This window comes from Xenia sp. Carnegie-2017, unplaced genomic scaffold (genome assembly GCF_021976095.1).
Source record: "Xenia sp. Carnegie-2017 unplaced genomic scaffold, XeniaSp_v1 HiC_scaffold_20, whole genome shotgun sequence".
NCBI lineage: Eukaryota > Metazoa > Cnidaria > Anthozoa > Malacalcyonacea > Xeniidae > Xenia > Xenia sp. Carnegie-2017.
The window spans coordinates 13,003,036-13,021,447 of NW_025813483.1; the positions used below are offsets into that span (position 1 = coordinate 13,003,036).

General features: G+C 34.5%; 4 protein-coding genes across 4 annotated transcripts; 2 read left to right on the forward strand and 2 right to left on the reverse strand.

Moving 5' to 3' along the window:
- The first annotated feature begins 71 nt into the window (after positions 1-71).
- LOC124441714 (WASH complex subunit 1-like) lies at positions 72-2,069 on the forward strand. The gene is given in 6 exon segments (XM_046992181.1): positions 72-977; positions 1,047-1,188; positions 1,191-1,322; positions 1,473-1,545; positions 1,548-1,608; positions 1,610-2,069. Coding segments are annotated over 6 exon segments (1,428 nt in total). The 5' UTR covers positions 72-204; the 3' UTR covers positions 1,857-2,069.
- Positions 1,982-4,340, reverse strand: LOC124442277 (ras-related protein Rab-4B). The gene is made up of 8 exons (XM_046992777.1): positions 4,158-4,340; positions 3,939-4,019; positions 3,702-3,816; positions 3,523-3,585; positions 3,211-3,365; positions 3,024-3,119; positions 2,438-2,547; positions 1,982-2,340 (listed from the first exon to the last, which is right to left on the reverse strand). The coding sequence occupies exons 1-7, from the start codon at positions 4,171-4,173 to the stop codon at positions 2,441-2,443; spliced, it is 633 nt and encodes a 210-aa protein (XP_046848733.1). The 5' UTR covers positions 4,174-4,340; the 3' UTR covers positions 1,982-2,340; positions 2,438-2,440.
- A 1,053-nt stretch (positions 4,341-5,393) lies between these two features.
- Positions 5,394-11,720, reverse strand: LOC124441904 (atlastin-2-like). The gene is made up of 12 exons (XM_046992381.1): positions 11,321-11,720; positions 10,594-10,731; positions 10,413-10,517; positions 9,758-9,808; positions 9,155-9,211; positions 8,617-8,709; positions 8,113-8,251; positions 7,646-7,773; positions 7,156-7,212; positions 6,738-6,809; positions 6,027-6,458; positions 5,394-5,849 (listed from the first exon to the last, which is right to left on the reverse strand). Exons 1-12 carry the CDS (start codon positions 11,585-11,587, stop codon positions 5,739-5,741), a joined length of 1,650 nt encoding a protein of 549 aa, XP_046848337.1. The 5' UTR covers positions 11,588-11,720; the 3' UTR covers positions 5,394-5,738.
- Positions 11,721-14,685: 2,965 nt separating this feature from the next.
- On the forward strand, positions 14,686-17,326 carry LOC124441715 (CAP-Gly domain-containing linker protein 1-like). Its single transcript, XM_046992183.1, has 5 exons — positions 14,686-15,162; positions 15,473-15,783; positions 15,926-16,239; positions 16,452-16,789; positions 17,084-17,326. The coding sequence occupies exons 1-5, from the start codon at positions 14,686-14,688 to the stop codon at positions 17,324-17,326; spliced, it is 1,683 nt and encodes a 560-aa protein (XP_046848139.1).
- The last annotated feature ends 1,086 nt before the right edge of the window (positions 17,327-18,412 follow it).

Below are 18,412 nucleotides of genomic sequence, written 5' to 3' on the forward strand. Positions count from 1 at the left end.
TCTGGTAATTGCGCATTTTCCACACATGTCGATGACGTATGACGTATGACGTCTCTTTTCTGTCTTTACGATTGACTTCACCTTTACAGCCATTTGCATTCAGGGGGGAGGTAAGCCCGGATACGTCTTTTTTTTGCCAATGTCGTATTTTCTTTTCGAAACCTAAACTTCTTTACAGCATTTTCGTAAGAAAAAATCAGGAAAATGCCCAGTTTAACCTATGACGTGCCTTTGATTTTACCTGGCCTACGAAAAGAAGAGTCCATAATTCAAATCGTGAACGTTTTGGAGTATTTACAACAAGTGTCGAACGATGTCTTTGCAAAAATTGACCAACAAGTCGCAGAAAATCGCAAAAAAATTGCAGCGATCGACAGACGGGCGAACGTTGCTATGGCGAAAATTGACAAGATCCGTGGAAGTCGAAAGGCAATAAGGGTTTTCTCTAGTGCGAAATATCCAGCTCCGGATAAATTACAAGAGTACAATTTGTTACATGTTTGTGATGGATTAAAGCCAGACCCCAGTAAGATATCTGGGACTAATCAAGACTATCATGTGACAAGTACGTTTGGTAAAACTGACCACAACAGCATAAAAGAGAAGTTGCAATTTTTCAATGTGCAGCTGAATGTCAATCAAAAAAAGACAGACAAATCTGATCAAGGTTTAGGCGGATTACCCAAAGATGTCTCTTCTATCAGCTCGTTGCTGCTTTTTAACACAACTGAGAATCCATATAAGAAGTATGTGATTTTGGATCCTTTAGAAGGTGCCATAACAAAAACACGGAAAGGCCTAGATGAAGAAACAGATGACTTAGCTGCTGCTCCTGTTACAATAACCAACCGTGAAGAAATGGAGTTGCTTGGTTTAACAAACTATTTTTACACACCTAATCTTGGTGATGTGCCCGAACTAGATGTCCCTGTACACTTGCCTGACTTGCCAGGAATTGCAGATGATCTTGCTTGGAGGTTGGTTGGATGTTTTATCAAATAACTATAGCTCTATTGGTCAAAACTTTAGTTTAATATCTGTTTTAGTGCTGATATTGGCCAATCTATTGCACCATCATTACCAGGATCAAATATCCCTGAACTACCTGAAGTTATCCCTGAAGAACCTGCTCCTTTAGTTACTCGTAATGTAGGTGATATGCCAGAATCCACTCTGGCACCACCTCCTCCCCTCCTCCTGAGCCTATTGAACCCCCACCACCACCACCACCACCACAACCAATAGAAGATGAGAGTACTGGACCATCTATCTCGGGTAAGTTTCTTGTAAAGTTATCTGGTGAATGTGGTCTATTGATTAAGGTTTTCACCATTATGCAAGAACAAACAGAAGGCCTTAAGCAACAACTTGGTGTGAATCTTAAAGGCACATTCATAAAAAAGAACATCTTATAGTGTGATGCAGTTAAACTTTATGGTAGTTGGGTATTTATATGATATGTTTATTTATAGTTAACCTTAAATGCATCTCCAATAGGTGTGGAAGCCAATCAACCTGAAAATACTGCTATAGAAGGCGATGGTGGCGAGCAGACCTTATGGCGGCAATCTGAAATGCAGGTGGAGCTGGAAAAGCTAAGCTAAAACCCAAAAGAGAGAAAGCAAAAGCGAGCTGAAAAGGAAGCACCTAGCAGTGGAGGTGGAGACCTTATGAGTGACCTTTTTGCAAAATTATCAATGAGAAGAAAGGGTATCTCAGGATCGAGAGGAGATAAATCTGCTGAAGATGCAGGTGGAGGGTCTGCCATGGACAAGATATCTTCAATGATTCCTCCTCCCACTAGCAATCCAATTGCATCCTCTTTAGCAAATGATAGTGGTGAATGGGATCCATGAATGTATCGAGGAATGACCCAGATGACATAATTGTAAAAACATTTGCAATTCAAGTGTTATCTTACAAATGTCTAATTAAGATTTTAAATTTGTCAAATTTTCTTGCAAGAACTCTAAAAATTTAGTTTGTAGTTTGTAATAATATAATTATAATTGACAATGTGATGCAATATACATAAATACATCCAGGACGACAAGTGTCACTCAGCATAACTACATGTATACATATCAGTGCTTAGTCTAAATGGTCTGAATTAAGTTTCAAAGAGTTCGTATTTGAAATCATCCTATGATTTTTAGCTTCAGATAAAATTGGAATTTTATGATTTTGACATGTTCATGAACCTTGAGTAATTATGAAAGTTGTTTAGTAAAGTGCATTTTAATTATGCATATTGATAAATTTTTATTCTACTAGATGTCTGAATTTCAGAGCACTTAATCTTCATTCTTTGAAGAATAAAAAACTTGCATCTTGTGATTCCTAAAAACAAATATAACCATTCTAGAACACGTAAGACAAAAAGCAAGCATACATTAGTTAAACCTAAATACTTAGGTAATAATTGTGGCATTTTTACCATTTAACAAGGGCACTTTCCGCCATCAGTATTTCTTGGTTGAAGAGTTCGTCTTTTAGATGGATCACCATATTGTATCCCAGACCCCATTCTGTCAGGATCTAAGTCCCCTGTTGGAAATATAAACAATTCAAGTAATATTGTTGATTCCCAGTTTCAACAGAAGACTAATCAAGGGAAAAATCAGCAAATTTTGATGGAGGAAGGTCACATAAAGTTTGTGATACATAGGTGTAATTCTGTGATTTATATGTTGCAATTAACAAAAAATACATGGATTGTAAATTTGTACAATATCTAACTAGGGCTATCTGGCTATGACCACCTTCCTGATAGGTCTTTTTCAAAGTCTGAGAAAAATTCAGGTAAATATTCAAATAAATTCGGAATTTTTTTGTAATTTAAACACAAGACATTTTCTGTGACATCTTTCCATGCAATCGTCCTCTAATCGATCATGGCACTTGACCAATGAAAGAGCTTGAATTCTTCACATTATTTTTAAACACAAATTTCACCATTCAAAGAAATTATTTTGTGTTGCTTAAGTAAAAGTAGATGTAACATATTTCTGATCAAAGCTAACCTGTGTCGATTTTGTTGAGTATGGTTCTTGAGCATTTCAAAAACGATTCTTCAACATTTTCACCTGTTAATGCACTAGTTTCCAAGAACATTAACTCTAAAGATAATCATAAAACAAAAGTTAGAAATGGCTATCAATAAACAAATTAAGGGTAAAATGTAAGGAGTAATAAAATGTTAAGCTATACCATTTTCCTGAGCAAATCGACTGGCTTCCATAAAAGTGACTTCTCTTTCTGCATCTAAATCTTTTTTATTACCCACCAAGATTATGACAATGTTTGGGCTGGCCAATGTCCTTGCATCTGTTAACCAATTCGTCAATGCATTGTATGTTTCTCGACTGATGAGAAATTGTATAAATACTTTCTTAATAAATTAATATATAACAATCTATAAGTTAATATTCAATTTATTGAAATAGTATTTCTTGCAACTGGTTACTTGACAACTTCCTGGATTTCTACCATCTCCCTGAAATATTAGCACTTATTGTGTACCTTGCTATGTCATAAACAAGAAGAGCTCCAGCGGCACCTCTATAGTAGCTTCTCGTCACTGATCTAAGAAACATACAATGTTTTTTGGATCTGAGCAAATGAAAGTTCTTTTTGCAATACATAGCTATGCTTTGTTTTATTGACATACACAATGGTATTTGCCTATAAAAACTCCATACCTAAATCGCTCTTGTCCAGCAGTATCCCAGATCTGCAGTTTTACTGACTTCCCACCAACATTGATTATTCTGCTACCAAATTCCACACCAATTGTGTGACTTGAGTCTTGCTTAACTATTGACATGTAAGGCATTAAGTGTTGAATGATTAGCATTTTAACCTTGATACATGATACACATACGACAAAACGTGTACCAAGTTAAGTTCCATAAAAAAGGAAATCATTAGATTCTTACATTTTCCTTCAATGAACTGATGTAACAGGCAACTCTTCCCAGTGCCTGCACTTCCAATGACAAGGAACTTAAAAAGAAAATCTAAAGAAAAACATTAAAAAGTTTCTTTATAATCAATGTTTATGGAGGAGCCGAAAAAATTCAGGGGGAAGGTGTACGTTGGATGAATACTAAAGATGCAACTTCGTCAAAACAATTCAAACAAAATTTTCTTCTTACCATACGTTTCTGACATTGTAAGCAATGAAATCCAGCTTTACAATGTAGCAACGAAACTACTTTCAGTCTTTAAGAAAAGTTTCAGCAAAATATATCCCACCAACTTAGCACGTATATTTGTTAACAAGCCTGCAATATTTTACAGACGGCAAAGCCTCACGGATAACAAACCCTTCCGCTGCCGTAAACGCAAAATGTAAATATCGTCGAGTTCAATAATTGGAGCGGCTAAGTGGACTGGGAACTGACGCCACAGTGGCTCATTCATTCACTTATACAGCTTTAAATAGCCTTCTTATCTTGGTATATATAACCTTCTTATATTGGTATATTCCAAAGCAACCATCAGAGAATATCCATAATACATTAATCCTAACACGGTTTTTATATGAACATGAAAAACAACGCTCGTCGACTGTTTCAATCGTCGAAATGAATAACGAGTCCAAGACTTTAAAGTTTATACAATGATAATCTTTGATAGGCCAAACCATTAATGTCAAAGACATGAAGCCACGCATTTTTGAACGTTAAGTTAGAAAATTTCAATCCAACCTCAATAAGATTTGTCAGACTAAAAACTTTATCAAATAGCTTCACAAACGTAATTCGTGCCTGAGTACAACGTACATTCATGTCAGCTGCCAAACCTCGACGTCCTAACGATCAACCTTGTTGCAACATGTTTGAACAATATGTGAACATGGTTCATGGGAACAAGCTTAATGTCTGTTGTTGAAACAATGTTGTTCAGGCCTTGTTCATTCAACAATCGTCAACAACATTGTCACAACAAGCGAGAGCAATACCAATGAAAGAACAAGCTGTTTTCGATTGCTCTAACAATTAATAACAATATTAATAACACTAACTTCCTGTTATAGTTCATACACCTAACTCCCAAAGACTGTAGTTCAAAAGACTGTAGTTGTGTGTATGAACAAGCAAGTCAAACATATCTGACATCTGTAGAACACCCCACGAACAGATACTCATACTGGTGCATAGGAAAAGATTCTACCATCAAGCCATAACAACAGAGCCTAACATATTTCTCGTTCATTCATTTGCATCATTACCAATCACCATTGTCTAAGCAGACTGATATGGAGCAAAACTGTCGCTATACATAAATAAGCAAAAATAACACCCCACGAAAATAAAAGATACCTACTTGCTAGAAGAAAACCCATAAAAACGAATTTTGACCTAGTCATACAAAAATCCCAAAATAACTTCAATATGTACAACATTTTATTTTCAAAACAATGCTAAACGATGAGGTTGGCGATAAAATATTGGTTCCAGTTCGCTCTACTTCACAACCAAGTAAATTTTGAATGAATTACACGAGTTTTCCACTTCTCACAATCACAATAAGCATTATTTGACAATCGAAGTCAGATGACTATTGTTACACGACTTGGAAGCCAATATCAATAATGTTAAACGATCCAATAGTCTTAAGCATATATTTCTTATCTGCATGATTAAAGTCTTGATCATACAGATTATTTTTACAGATAATCCCGATGTAATTAAGGACACTGAAAATATAACTCGGGCATGAAATACTCTAGCTTACTTTTTCTTCTTACTATCAGCCCTGCTGGTATTTGCACTTCCACTTATCGATGATGTAATTGATTTCTTCCCTTTGTCCAGTATTTTCTGATAAACTCTAGTCATTACCTGTGAAATAAGAGAAAATGCAAGATTTGTATCTTTACATGTGGTCTTTTTGTTTAACAATGGAGCCTATCTAAAACCAAAAAATTGAGAAACATGACGATTGAATAAAACCTTTAAGCCAACCACATAAAGTAAGAAACTGATGTCAAACTAAATTCACGTTATCTAGCAATATACCTCGTCCCAGGCCACTTCAGCAACGTCATCTAATTGTTTCCCTATCTCGCGGAAGTCGCCACTAAATCGGATATAGGCCCACGCGATTATCGCAAGCAACGAGAAACCAATGACAAAATTACACAACATTACAAACGACGTGACACCAACGATTCCAAAAAGACCTGACAAAAGATACGCCAACAACATGATGGCGAAGAAAACCGTCGGAGTTCGCGCAGCATTAAAGATGTTCTTTCCATCGTTCAATTTGACAAAGTTTATGTAAGCGTCATCGATATTCGTTTCAAGTCTTTCAGCAAATTCTTTGCTAAAGTTTTCGCCTCCCATTTTCCGAGTGGTATGAAACATACCCAGGGCTGCAGACTTGTATTTCTCGTGTCGTCTATCCAGCTCATCTGTGGCAAGGAATGGAGTGTCACCCCCACAAATCTATAGCGAAAAAACGACTGTAGTTTTACACGACAATTTAATGAGAGGGGTCAACTGAAAAACAACATAAGCTAAACGCATTGTCATTGTGAAATATAAATAATATACAAATAATAATTAGCGGGAGCTTGCTCAAGTACAAGTAGAGCATGTTTATCAGGCATATATTCAGTTCAAATGGTTTCTATTGCTGACCTTAGTCTCCATGGAGTATAGCTTAAACAACGAAACACCCTTAAAGATAAAAAATAGATGCTTCGGCAGCAAATCACTACTGACCTTTTCCATTTTGTGCAGGTAATGATCTTTTGCACTTGCTAATGCTGCCAAATTATTTGCCTCAGCAGTCGCCTGCGACAAGAAAAAAGACGTCTTATAACAAGACAGGAAAAAAACTACAGTTACAGAAAACGATATATGACTAAAACTATAACAACAAAAACAAAAACAACAACAGCATTACGACTACAGCTACAGCTACAATTACAACTACAACTCCAGCTCCTACTACAACTACAAGCTATAATTATAGTCTTCTTCAGGTGTAATGAGCAATTTTAGTTCACTACAGATTCGTAGTATGGATACATTGCCTATGTAATGCATGCAGTTGATTACACACAATTTCAAAGAAGCATTTTAGAAAGGTTAATCACAAGCATTATTTAGCAATGAATGACAATTCATCATTACTTACAAGAAGCATAGATTTGGGTTCTGGTAGCTCATCGCCTTGGTAGATCTTCATGTAAGCCTAGTTAAAAATGACAAGCAAAAGTTTGAAACGGTTTCTTTTATAATGGTATAATATAAATTGGTGATGTTCAATGAATCTCTCGTTACTATTCGGCGTAACACTGCAAAGTTCAGTCGACATTTCAAGTACATGCCCACGTGTTCATACATCCTCCAATCAAAAATGATCGTAACCATACTGATTCGATAGTTAGAGGACAAACATGAAAATTCAAAACATGCACTCAGAAATTTAAATCAAGCTTCTCGACACTAAGCGAAAAAATAGTCATAACAAAATGAAGAGCAACAGCAAGAAATTAAATGTTTCTTATATGAAATTCTTGGTGAACGAACAAAGAACTTAACCACGTCCTCTTCAATTCCCAAATGAAAATATTGGCGGCGATAAAAGGTCTGGGACGAGGCTAAAAAGCCCTCAATACACTTGCCTTAAAATACTCAACAAGACCGAGACAAGTGACGGGCTGTCCGTTAATCTTTTTGATAACTAAATTCTCAGGGCTTAGTAAGGACGGCACAAGTTGGCTGAGATGATGTTTGAAGTCATCGCCAATATCTTAAAAATAAAGAAATATAAATGAGAGACCGTCGACCTTCGTGTAAATGGATATCTAAATAAGAACCAGCAGTGACGTAAATTGCAATTTATCATCGACAGTTAATTGGAGGGGTAAGGGGGATATTCATATATTGAACTTATTATCCATAGGGTTAATAACATAGGGTTAATAATTTCTTCAGAAATCAATAAAATAAAGCATGAATTTAACAATAGTGCTCTCTCTCTCTCTATGTCCATTCATCAAGACGGTAGGGTTATAAACAACCTCACACTAACAAGCCGACCACAAGCCCACTAAATTTACTCTAAATATTACATATTATTACATCGTACCGGAAAGTTCGCCTTTAAATTCTGGGCTGGTTGCAACTTTAAGACCAGGATGTGGCATAAGAAAGCAAGAGATATCATCAAAACATGATCGGATATGATTTCGAACTTGCAACAATTCGTTGTGTTGTTTTGGCTTTGTCTGAACATGGGATAAAACACCAATAAGGATTTAGAAATTTAAAGTAAAGGACTAGAATTCAAATAAATGTGCAATTACAAACATTGAAGACATGTTATAAACGTGTAAATATTAATGTCGTAAAGGTTTAACCCTGTGTGCAACAGTTTACAGAAATATGACAGGAACTTTATGGCATACAAACTTTTTACATGACAAATGTTCTAAAAATAAACTCGATTTTTTTAAATTTAATCAAATATCTACGAATGCATGCTTAATGTTTGCTTAATAAAGTATAAACAGAACTGATGAAGATGTATAGCATAAAACAAAATGTAAAAACATACAAGTACAAAGGTACTACATATATGTTTGGTTTGTACCTCGAGGCGTCGCTTCAGGATCATATCACCACCAGTGTACCCATACTGGGCCTCGTATGGAAAACTCCAGTCACGAACCAAAAACAACAAACTCTAAAAAACAAAAAAAAAACAACGATCGTAAACAATATACCAAAAGAAGAAAGTTGGGCTAAAGCTCCTCATTTAGCTATGAAAGCTAACATAAGACTAACTGTAAAGATGCTGAGCTTAGAGCTGTGCGAACTTCTGTTTATGCAACTCACACTAGGAATTAGCTGCTCGGTGTTCACAGTCACAATAACAAAAACAATAAGCACAAAAATAAACAACCACTCGAGTGGTAGCATATATCGTCAGACTATTCAAAATTGAGCAAAATCACACAATGAAGACACCTGGCTTGAGCCCCAAACAAACAAATTTGAGCTTAATCCTAATTTAAAGTATGCTAAGACTATACATACAGTAATGAAGTTTTCTTCAATGCCCATGATGTAAAGATAAAACACACATATAAAGCCTCATTAAACTATATAGGATTCAACTAAGTACTAACTTGAAATGGTGTTGCATGGCTTTCTTCTATTGCAAGTTTACCATATTCAGTGAAAAGCTATATCAATATACAAGCATATACATATGTATAATATCACAGAGCTTTATATATAACACAGAACAAAATTTCAGTTACAGCGGCGTGCAGTTAGTTGAATAAAATGATGCACAACTTTTTTTCAAGAAAACTCACTGTACCACCAGAATCAGAATGAGATTGATGTAACATGATACTACTAACTTGGAGTCTCATTCCAACAAATACTTTGTAGGTAATTATGATGTGCACAACAGTTAACTAATATTTTCAAATGGTACATTTATTTGATTGAAAATACTTGTACTACATACATCGTACTTGCCTAACACACGAGCAGTAAAAGTTTATGTTGAAAACTATATTTCAATTTCTGGTCTAGAAATCAATGTCTAAGATTTACTTTTTTTGCATATAGTTTAAAAAAGAGATGTGCATTTTTTAATTTCAGCAAAAACAATCTGTAAATTGCATAATGCAAATTGATGATTCACATACTAGCTGAATTACAGCACACCAAGATGTAGAATACAAAGAATAAACATAGAAAGAGGCTTATAATTTAACCTGGAGATGTTGCAAATCATCTTCTTGGATGTTTTGAGTAATGTTGTAGATCTGAAAATGTAAATTTAAATCTTAGATTATGACTATGATATTATTATCTCAGATTATGACTATGACATGTGATTGCAATGGAAACAAATATAGCTGGTATCAACAATTGGTAATTCAAAAATATAAATTGCTTGCAAAATTTCACTTGGCTGGCCACATAGTAATTAAAATGTTAGGTCATATTTCTATTTTTACTATAAGCCTTAAACTTTTACAAATTGAATAGTACTAAGTACATTTGACAGTAATGTAAATATTACTCACAACAAAAACAATATCTCTAATTATAAGGCAGTGTGCGAATTAGTTCAGAAAAAACGATGTGCAATATTTTTGACAAAAGTGTTTCTTTAGAGGCATAATCAGATCAATATTACATTATTTCTTATATAGCGCTAATTGCTAAATTAATATTTTTAAACATGAGCAAATTCATATGATTTACGACAGTGTTTTTCGTTAAAACCGCATATTTTTGCACATCGTTTGAAAAAGTGATGTGCAATTATTTTCATTTTAGCTAAAACGACATGCAAATTGCACATTGCACACCGTTAATTTGCACATTATAAAGGTATCAGCACATGCACTTATATCCATTTACCTGTATTGAGCTCAACATTGTGCTCAAGGCAAAAACAGTGGCACAATCCTTGACAGTTGATGAGCTATCAAATGATCCCTGAGTATCCATGAGAATAACTGCAACCTAGGCATAAATAAACATGTATCCATTGTTGACAAATTTGAAATTATAACTATTCTGGCTAGAAGAAGCTGCAAACCTCTTCTCCATCAGATAATGTACAAAGGTAGGGTTTACTCCAAAGAAGGATGCCAGTAGTCTCACGCTCTGAACCACCTCTCCATGAGAAACCAGTCAACACTTCTTTGTCATCACCAAGCCAATGGTCTGGACTTTCCTAAGTATGACATGGTTAAAGGGATGAGTAATGAAATCAAAGTTATTCAAAATAAACTCATAACTTTATGCAAACAGTAGACATGTGCTATGTATTCTTTTGATAATTGAAGTACAAAAAATTTAGTTAAATAAAAATCTACATCAACGAGAGAGAAGATAATAGCTGGATTAGAAAAATGTAAACCAAATCTCAGTAACTTATAGCCATTGCATTCCCAACTCCAAGAAAAGAATGTTAGTTTATTATTCAAATTTTAGTACAATACTAAAATATGCAATTGCCAACAGGTGTTGATTTTAATGATTCTACAGTGAAGCAACAATATCTTAAAAATGATGCATGAATGACAACAAGCGCCAGGCTTGTTTATTATTACGAAACAGACCTCTTTAACTTCGATGTGATTTTATTTTATAAAATCTTAGGAAGAATTTTACCATAGAAATTACAAAATCAAAGCAAAAACTTTTCCATTCAAAAACAAAAATAAAGCGACTTAAAATTTGCAAATTTCATCAATCTATGTACTACAGTACGTCGATTATCCACAAGTAAATCACTAAATCAATTCCACATTTTTTCGTACCTTTCGATCCAGATAACGCAGAAAGAAATCCAACAGAAATGACTTTCCTTTACGAAAAGCCCCAGCAACGGAAATCACAACAACCTTTTTGTCTCGTATTCTACTGTCGCTTAACAAAATTTCTTCAAGAGCATCCTCGTTCAATGTAAAAACGTGTTCTTCTTCGTCAGTGGCGACGATTTGAACCGGTCTAACACCCATGACGATGTCAAAATCGTTCATCTCTCCATTCATGTTGTCGCTCCTAGCTTCCAACTTCTCCGTCATTTTCTTTAGGAATATCGCAAATTATTCCTATACTTCTATTTACAATAATGTCAGACAAATAAAAATAGCGAAATCTTGATTTTTTCAGGGACTCTTGATTCATGAATCACAAAAATAGAGTGTCTATTGTAAGTATTGTTGAACCCTAACTTGATTCAATTGGCGAAAATGATAATTAGCATGCAAGCTTCCGCTAAATATTCCACATTTTAGTAATAATTATGCAAATTGCTCGGTTCGTCTTATTTTCTGCATAAGATGGCCATGCCATCCTTCTCTTTTATAGAAAATATGAAGATATGAACGACATGACCAATGAAGAAACTACATGAACGAAAAAAATGAGCACTTTCCAAAAAAGACGACATCAACAACGAAGAAATGACATTTCAAAAAGACGAAATAAATGACATTTCAAAAACATAATTACTTTTCAAAAAGATGACATGAACGACATGAACAAAGACAACACGACATAAACGACATTTCAAAAAGACGATTTAAACGACATTTCAAAAAGTCGTTCAGCTCCATAATCTACATTATATAAAAAAAACATAATACTTATATAATGTATCAAAACATTGTATATAATATAGGAATATAATGTATCAAAACAACATTGTAGAACTAAAACTTGTTAACAGATTAGCTGAAAATTACTTGTTCAGTGATTATTTATTGATGTTTAGTGACTTTTAATATGTTAGGTAATGTAATCAACAACAAATTATCATTGTATACATTAAATTATAATTTTTCCCTAATATTCTGTTTACTTGTATGCAAATAAATTGCATGCCAAGAGTAACACTGAGCAAGTAATAAGCAGAAAAATTCTTAGTATAACATAAAGTTTGCATGTTTATACAATAATCTGTGTACTGATTTATGTTATACTAGTGATTTTTCTGCTTATAACAAGCATGATTTTCATCTGAGCATTCTTTCTAGTTTCTTTAAACTTTAACATTTGAAATTTTAATTCAAACTGATGACCAAAAATGGTTGACGATACATTGGAAAGTTTTACAATTGACACCAATCCTGACTGCAAATCCTTTCAAAGACATCTTGCTATATGACTTTGCCCCATCAAACTAGGTTGCATCCTCAATTAGTAAATGCCACACGCAGTGACTTTGGCCAGGCTAGCTGTATGTTATCATCATACAGCTAGGCTACCCAAAGATACCACAATGTAGCAGGTAGAAATCAATTGAAATTCTTATAAACCACTTGGTAGAACAACGACAACCTTATGATATGTAAACCAGTTTTAAATAACGTATATTTTATTCAGCCATGGATGGTTTCTCATTGTAACCATGATTGCAGCAAATGAAGTAAATCTTGCAACATAAGACAGCTGACTACCTACTAAAATTAATGCATAAGCCAGTTAATGATAGATCATTCACCACCGTAAACTTACACTACACAATAAGACAAAATCACTTATCCAAACTCAAAACAAATTGACATTATAGGAAATTCCGAAACAGCAATTCAAAATCGCATTATCATACTACAATTTATCAAACTTTCCGCTGACTCACCTGAATCGTTGTAATGTAAAGTACGTTACTACCTTCCGTTCTTTAATTCTTGTGCCCGAATGTCAAAGAGTAACACACTTTTTTAGAGTTCACCACACACTTCCACACTTGTTTAGGACTTTAGAATTAAGAGTAAAATGCAAATTCAGCATGAATTCACGCCTGCGATAAGATTGCACCCACCCCATTACTTTATGTTCTATACAATAAATCGCAGCATGGCAAGGTCTAAGCAGGGACAAATTTCGAACTATCACTAAGAGCTTTATTGATTATTCGTACCAATTCAAGCTCAACACGATTAGGTATTCACAGTATTCACAAAATAAGAGGTTCTGATCAAAAGACTAACAATCATTAATGGTTAATCATTGAAGGATTAATTAAATTCCTGGTGAAAAAAACCCCAATAAAACCATCTTTCAGTTCATCAATACCATATCAATTGCTGTAACTTATGTAGAAATTGGCGGCTTTTTCTTAAAAATTCTTCGGTCAATATTATATTGGAAGTCAATCGTCCATTTTTTTCATAATTAATGAAGGAAGATCTTTACAACTGTTAACACTGACTTATCGCTTATGCAGCTTAATTCAAACTTTTAATTGAAAATACGTATTTAGAAAACTTAAAACATCAACGTAAACACGCAAATGGCGTGACAAGTTTCACTAAAATACTTGTCGAACACAGTATACACTTTACTAAGTTTACTTCAAATGCGAGTCGTCTCGTCAGTAGACAAGTGTCACACCGTTGTTCAAGTGACGTCTATTTCATTTAATGACGTCATAATCACGACGTTAAAGATTAGCGCAGAGCTTTAGAATAGAGATATACTCTTACCGCTGGTTTTGATATCGTCGTGTTTTTATCTATTCAAGGTAAGTTCTGTAGTTTTATCGAGATCGCTAGTCTATACATAAAAGGATTATTAATTCAGACAAGTATTTCTGTCAAACTATTTTGACCACCACACCACTAAATATTTATCTCTTTGCAAAAAAAAATTGATTACATGTATTACATGATTACATTGACCATTGTTCAACCAGAAATCCCAGTGTTCTCTAGCTCTGAGTTTAAAGTACGCCACTTCCTTATAACCTCTCTATCTGTTACATCGCAGTGTTGATTTAAATGTTACGATCTAGATTGTAAAATCATTTATTTTGGGACTAGAATTATTTTTTCCATTTGTATAGCGGTAGTGCAATGGAGAACAAAGCAGAAGAAGATTTGGTTGTCAAACCACAGCAGCTCATCGGTAGTATAAACGGTAAGACAACATACAATATGTAAGGACTATGTCAGTCTATGTGTTCCGTTAAATAGTTAATGATTAAAATACACTAGACTAAAATATAAAAAGTCCATTAATCAACACCAGATCACTGATGAAGATACTAGAATAAGGAGACGAATAAATTGTGTTTACACGATATTACTGATAAGAATTTTTTTCTGAGATGTAGTATTAATGTATAATATTTACCAAATCATTATGTATATATACCATCAAAGGATTGATTCTACAAATGCACAAATGCCAAGTGGACCTGGAGGAATCAAGACAGAAGAACAAAAGACAAACAGAGAAAATAAAACTTTTAGAAGCGAGAACTGAAGAATTTAGAAATGAAATAAGCGAATTAATCAAAGTCAAAGAAAGACTAACAGAACAAAACGGGTTTTTTGAAAAATCTTACGAGAAAAAGAAACAGGAAAACCACGAACTTTCAAAGAAGTTAAACCAAGCAGAAACGCAAATAGGTGATTGTGATAGTGTTCTGAACACAGTTCGCAATTTGGAGTCAAAAAACGAGATTTTGCGCGATAGAATGTCGAGCGTTTTGTTAAGTACTGAAGAAGAAGTAGCCAAAGTAAGAACGGAGCAAGAACGTTACACCAAACTGATAGCAGAAACGAGTGAGCTTAATAAGCAAAATACAAAAATACATAGCGAAGTTTCTAAAGCAAAAAAAACCGAGCAACAGCATCTTGTTGAAGCAAAGGTAAAAGAATTTTCTATCAAGTCAAACATGAATATAAATAGTATAATGACATGACATGCACATCAAAAGAATTGGATTGTTCCATTGTCTAGTGACTAGTTTAACTCCACCGAGAGAGGGGTACAGGGAGGGGGTATTTTGCCCCAAGCCTACAACCTACAAGGGCCTCTGATTTGAGAGGGTACTTAAATTTATACAATCATAGTTATCTTAACTTTCAAGGCACGTTAATATTATTTCACAAAAAAGTGTAATGTTTTAACCATACATGGACTTTAAATAATTTTGTTGCGTTTTATGTTTCTTTGAGCAATTCGTTGAGACGTCAGAGCAATTATGTCAAGAAATTTCAAAAACTCTGGAAGAAATATGTCAATCCAAACAAAAGTTTGTAAACCATGATGAACAAGTAAAAGATTCATGGCAAAAGTGCAATTTACTGCAAAAAGAAAACAACGATCTTTGCCAAAAAATAGAGAGTTTAGAAAAGGAGCTGACAGAACAGAGAGACGAAAACGTTAGCTTGAAAGAATACGTTGCTAAATTGGAAGAAGAAAAAGTTGAATTCGAAAATGAAATTGAATTATTGCAAATTACCTTACAAGAAAAAGATGAAATGAGGTAATAAAGAATTTCAGTATTGGTCGTAGTGTCTTCGTCGAGCATGATCAGCATAATGTTGAAACTTAAATCCTGACATATCCATATACCTTGACATTGCAATTACAAATTCTTGACTTAAATTCCAAAAATTTCGTTTCAGTAACAACAAAACCTTGCAAGAAGCCGAAAAAAAGAAAGCGTACGAAGATTTAGAGCAGCAACTCAAAGTTCTTGTAAAAAATTACGGTGAGGCAACAGAACAGCTAAGCCTGCTCAAGGAGAGTGTAAACGAAAGCAAAAACCTGCTCAAGGCAAACATTGAGAAGGAGGAAAACGAAGATTTGAAAGAACTTCGCGAAAAGGAAGATGAAAAGATCGATCAGGAAAAGTTTGAATTGTTTGTTGATATACAAAAGATACTGCAGCAATCTGATATCAGAGACGAGGAATTATCGAGTTTGGAAAGTATCGTAGGTATGTAAGAAAGGGAATCTTTTGAACAATATTTGTAGATAACACTCACATGAAATAGAGAGTAACACATGAACGGAAAAATCTAAATGTTAGCATAGATGTCTGTAAAGTGATATTTTCATTCTTGCTAACTCAAACATTTAAGTAAAAAAAAAGTTATACAGCAAAGACATAAAACTAGCATTGCACCGTTTTCAAAATTTACCCAACAGGAATTGACTATGATGTAAACAAAAGCAATCGCGGAAGTTTATCGGGCATGGGATCCTGCCTACGCAGTCTTTTTGCAATCAAAGATAAACAACTGAACGATTTAGTTGTGCAGCGTGACACGCTAAGTCAGGAGTTAACGGAACTGAAGAGGTCGGAATATCGTCTGTCGTACCAAATGAGCGAGTTGAAAAAAGAAAACGATTTGACTCTAGTGAAGATGGAGTCATGTCAAGAAAAATATCAAAAAACAAAGGAAGAAAAGGAGGAAATGCGACAAAATCTTTTAAAGAAGAACGCAGCGGACAAGATTACTCAGTCCTACATTGAGAAGTTAAAGGTTAGGGTCAATTATGTAGTTATAGACAACAAGTAATGTATCAAGTCTCGGATAATCCAGAATAGATTAAAAAATCTCATGTCATATTCTTTCGGATCATGAGCAGAGAATCTGAAATCTATGTGCAAGCCCTTTTGTTAGACTTCACTTACTCATTTCAACCTCCTTGATGTTGAAAAATTAAAAGGGTGAGAGGGTACATGATCATACTTCTGAAATGCATAAAATACATGCAATAAAGAAAAATAGCATCGATGGTTTAGCTGCACTAAAACTTGTCAAACCTTTTCATAGCTTGAGAATGAAAAGTGTAAAGCTGACATAGAGTCGCTGGAATTGAAGCTAAAACAAGAAGTTCAAGCAGTAAAAGAAGAATTGCACGAAAGGATTGCAAAGAAGGACGCTTCGATGGAAACACTCCATGAAAAAATCGCCTTGTGTCAACATGAGCGTGACGCCCTAAAACAACAACTGAGCTCTCGCCAAAAGAGAGATGATGCAATCAAAGAACAAATTTTTTTGTTATTTGAAAACTGAATCTTGAATGGCTTGAATACGAATGCCATTTTAATAAGATACGTTAAATTTTTACATGAAAACTGGAGAGATGATAAATTCATGAGTAATTAAAACATTCTTTTGTAAAATGTCACTTTCTTACATCTTTCTTGCTTTGAAAATTTCCAAAGACGTCTGTCACCCCACTTGTTTTGAAAATTTCCAAAGACTTCTGTCATCCCACTGCTTTTGAAAATTTCCAAAGACTTCTATCACTCCAATGCTTTTGAAAATTTTCCAGAGTTGTGTCACCACACTGCTTTTGAAAATTTTCCAGAGTTGCGTCACCACACTGCTTTTGACAATTTCCAAAGACTTCTGTCACTCCACTGTTCTTGAAAATTTCCAAAGACTTCTGTCACCCAACTGCTTTTGAAAATTTTCCAGAGTTTTGTCACCCCACTGCTTTTGAAAATTTCCAAAGACTTCTGTCACCCCACTGTTTTTGAAAAATTGTGTGGTATTTTGAATAGCATTTACCACATCTCTTACATCTTAAACTCTTGAATGCAACAAATCAAATTAGGCAGCGCCATGTCGTGGACATGTCCATCTCAAGTCTTTCTACAAAGTTCAGCACAAGGACTTTAGCGATTATAAATTTCAAAAATTTTCAGGGGAGAATACGTGCTAAGCCCCTCTAGATGTTCATCGTACCTTTGGCGGTTGGGCACTCATTTCTCCACCTTAGCTTTCACACCCTGCCATCATCACTGAAGTAAATAAATGATAATTCTAGACAGCATGAGTATAACCTTTCATATTTTCAGAAAAAGTTGTTCGAGAAAAGTATAAACAGTCAGGAGTAGATTTGAAATAAACTATTGATTAGTACTGTAAAAGGATGTTTTTTGACTTTAACTATTTTAAAATACCCATACGGTCAAAGGAAAGTGGAAGTCACATGACACAAACTTTTGTCTGGACTATTACAAGCAACCTTTGTTTGTTGATATGTAATGGAAACAGCGCTAAAACTCATTTTAAATGCTAACTACAAGTTTCAATGGCTTTGATCACATTCACGTCAACAATACTTCGCCTAATGAGTAATAAGATGTTTTG

Bases quoted from the DNA above. Each gene is read 5' to 3' on its own strand.
- LOC124442277 (XM_046992777.1), bottom strand. The intron at 3,586-3,701 runs GTATGGAGTTTT...TATGTTTCTTAG, and splicing joins GCTGGACAAGAGCGATTTAG to ATCAGTGACGAGAAGCTACT. The intron at 3,366-3,522 runs GTACACAATAAG...ATTTCTCATCAG, and splicing joins CTTGTTTATGACATAGCAAG to TCGAGAAACATACAATGCAT.
- LOC124441904 (XM_046992381.1), bottom strand. From the start codon at position 11,587: ATGACGGAGAAGTTGGAAGCTAGGAGCGACAACATGAATGGAGAGATG. The intron at 6,810-7,155 runs GTAAGTAATGAT...TTCTTGTCGCAG, and splicing joins AACCCAAATCTATGCTTCTT to GCGACTGCTGAGGCAAATAA. The intron at 6,459-6,737 runs GTCAGTAGTGAT...TTTTCGCTATAG, and splicing joins ACCTGCACAAAATGGAAAAG to ATTTGTGGGGGTGACACTCC.
- LOC124441715 (XM_046992183.1), top strand. From the start codon at position 14,686: ATGCACAAATGCCAAGTGGACCTGGAGGAATCAAGACAGAAGAACAAA. The intron at 16,240-16,451 runs GTATGTAAGAAA...TTTACCCAACAG, and splicing joins GAGTTTGGAAAGTATCGTAG to GAATTGACTATGATGTAAAC. The intron at 16,790-17,083 runs GTTAGGGTCAAT...ACCTTTTCATAG, and splicing joins CCTACATTGAGAAGTTAAAG to CTTGAGAATGAAAAGTGTAA.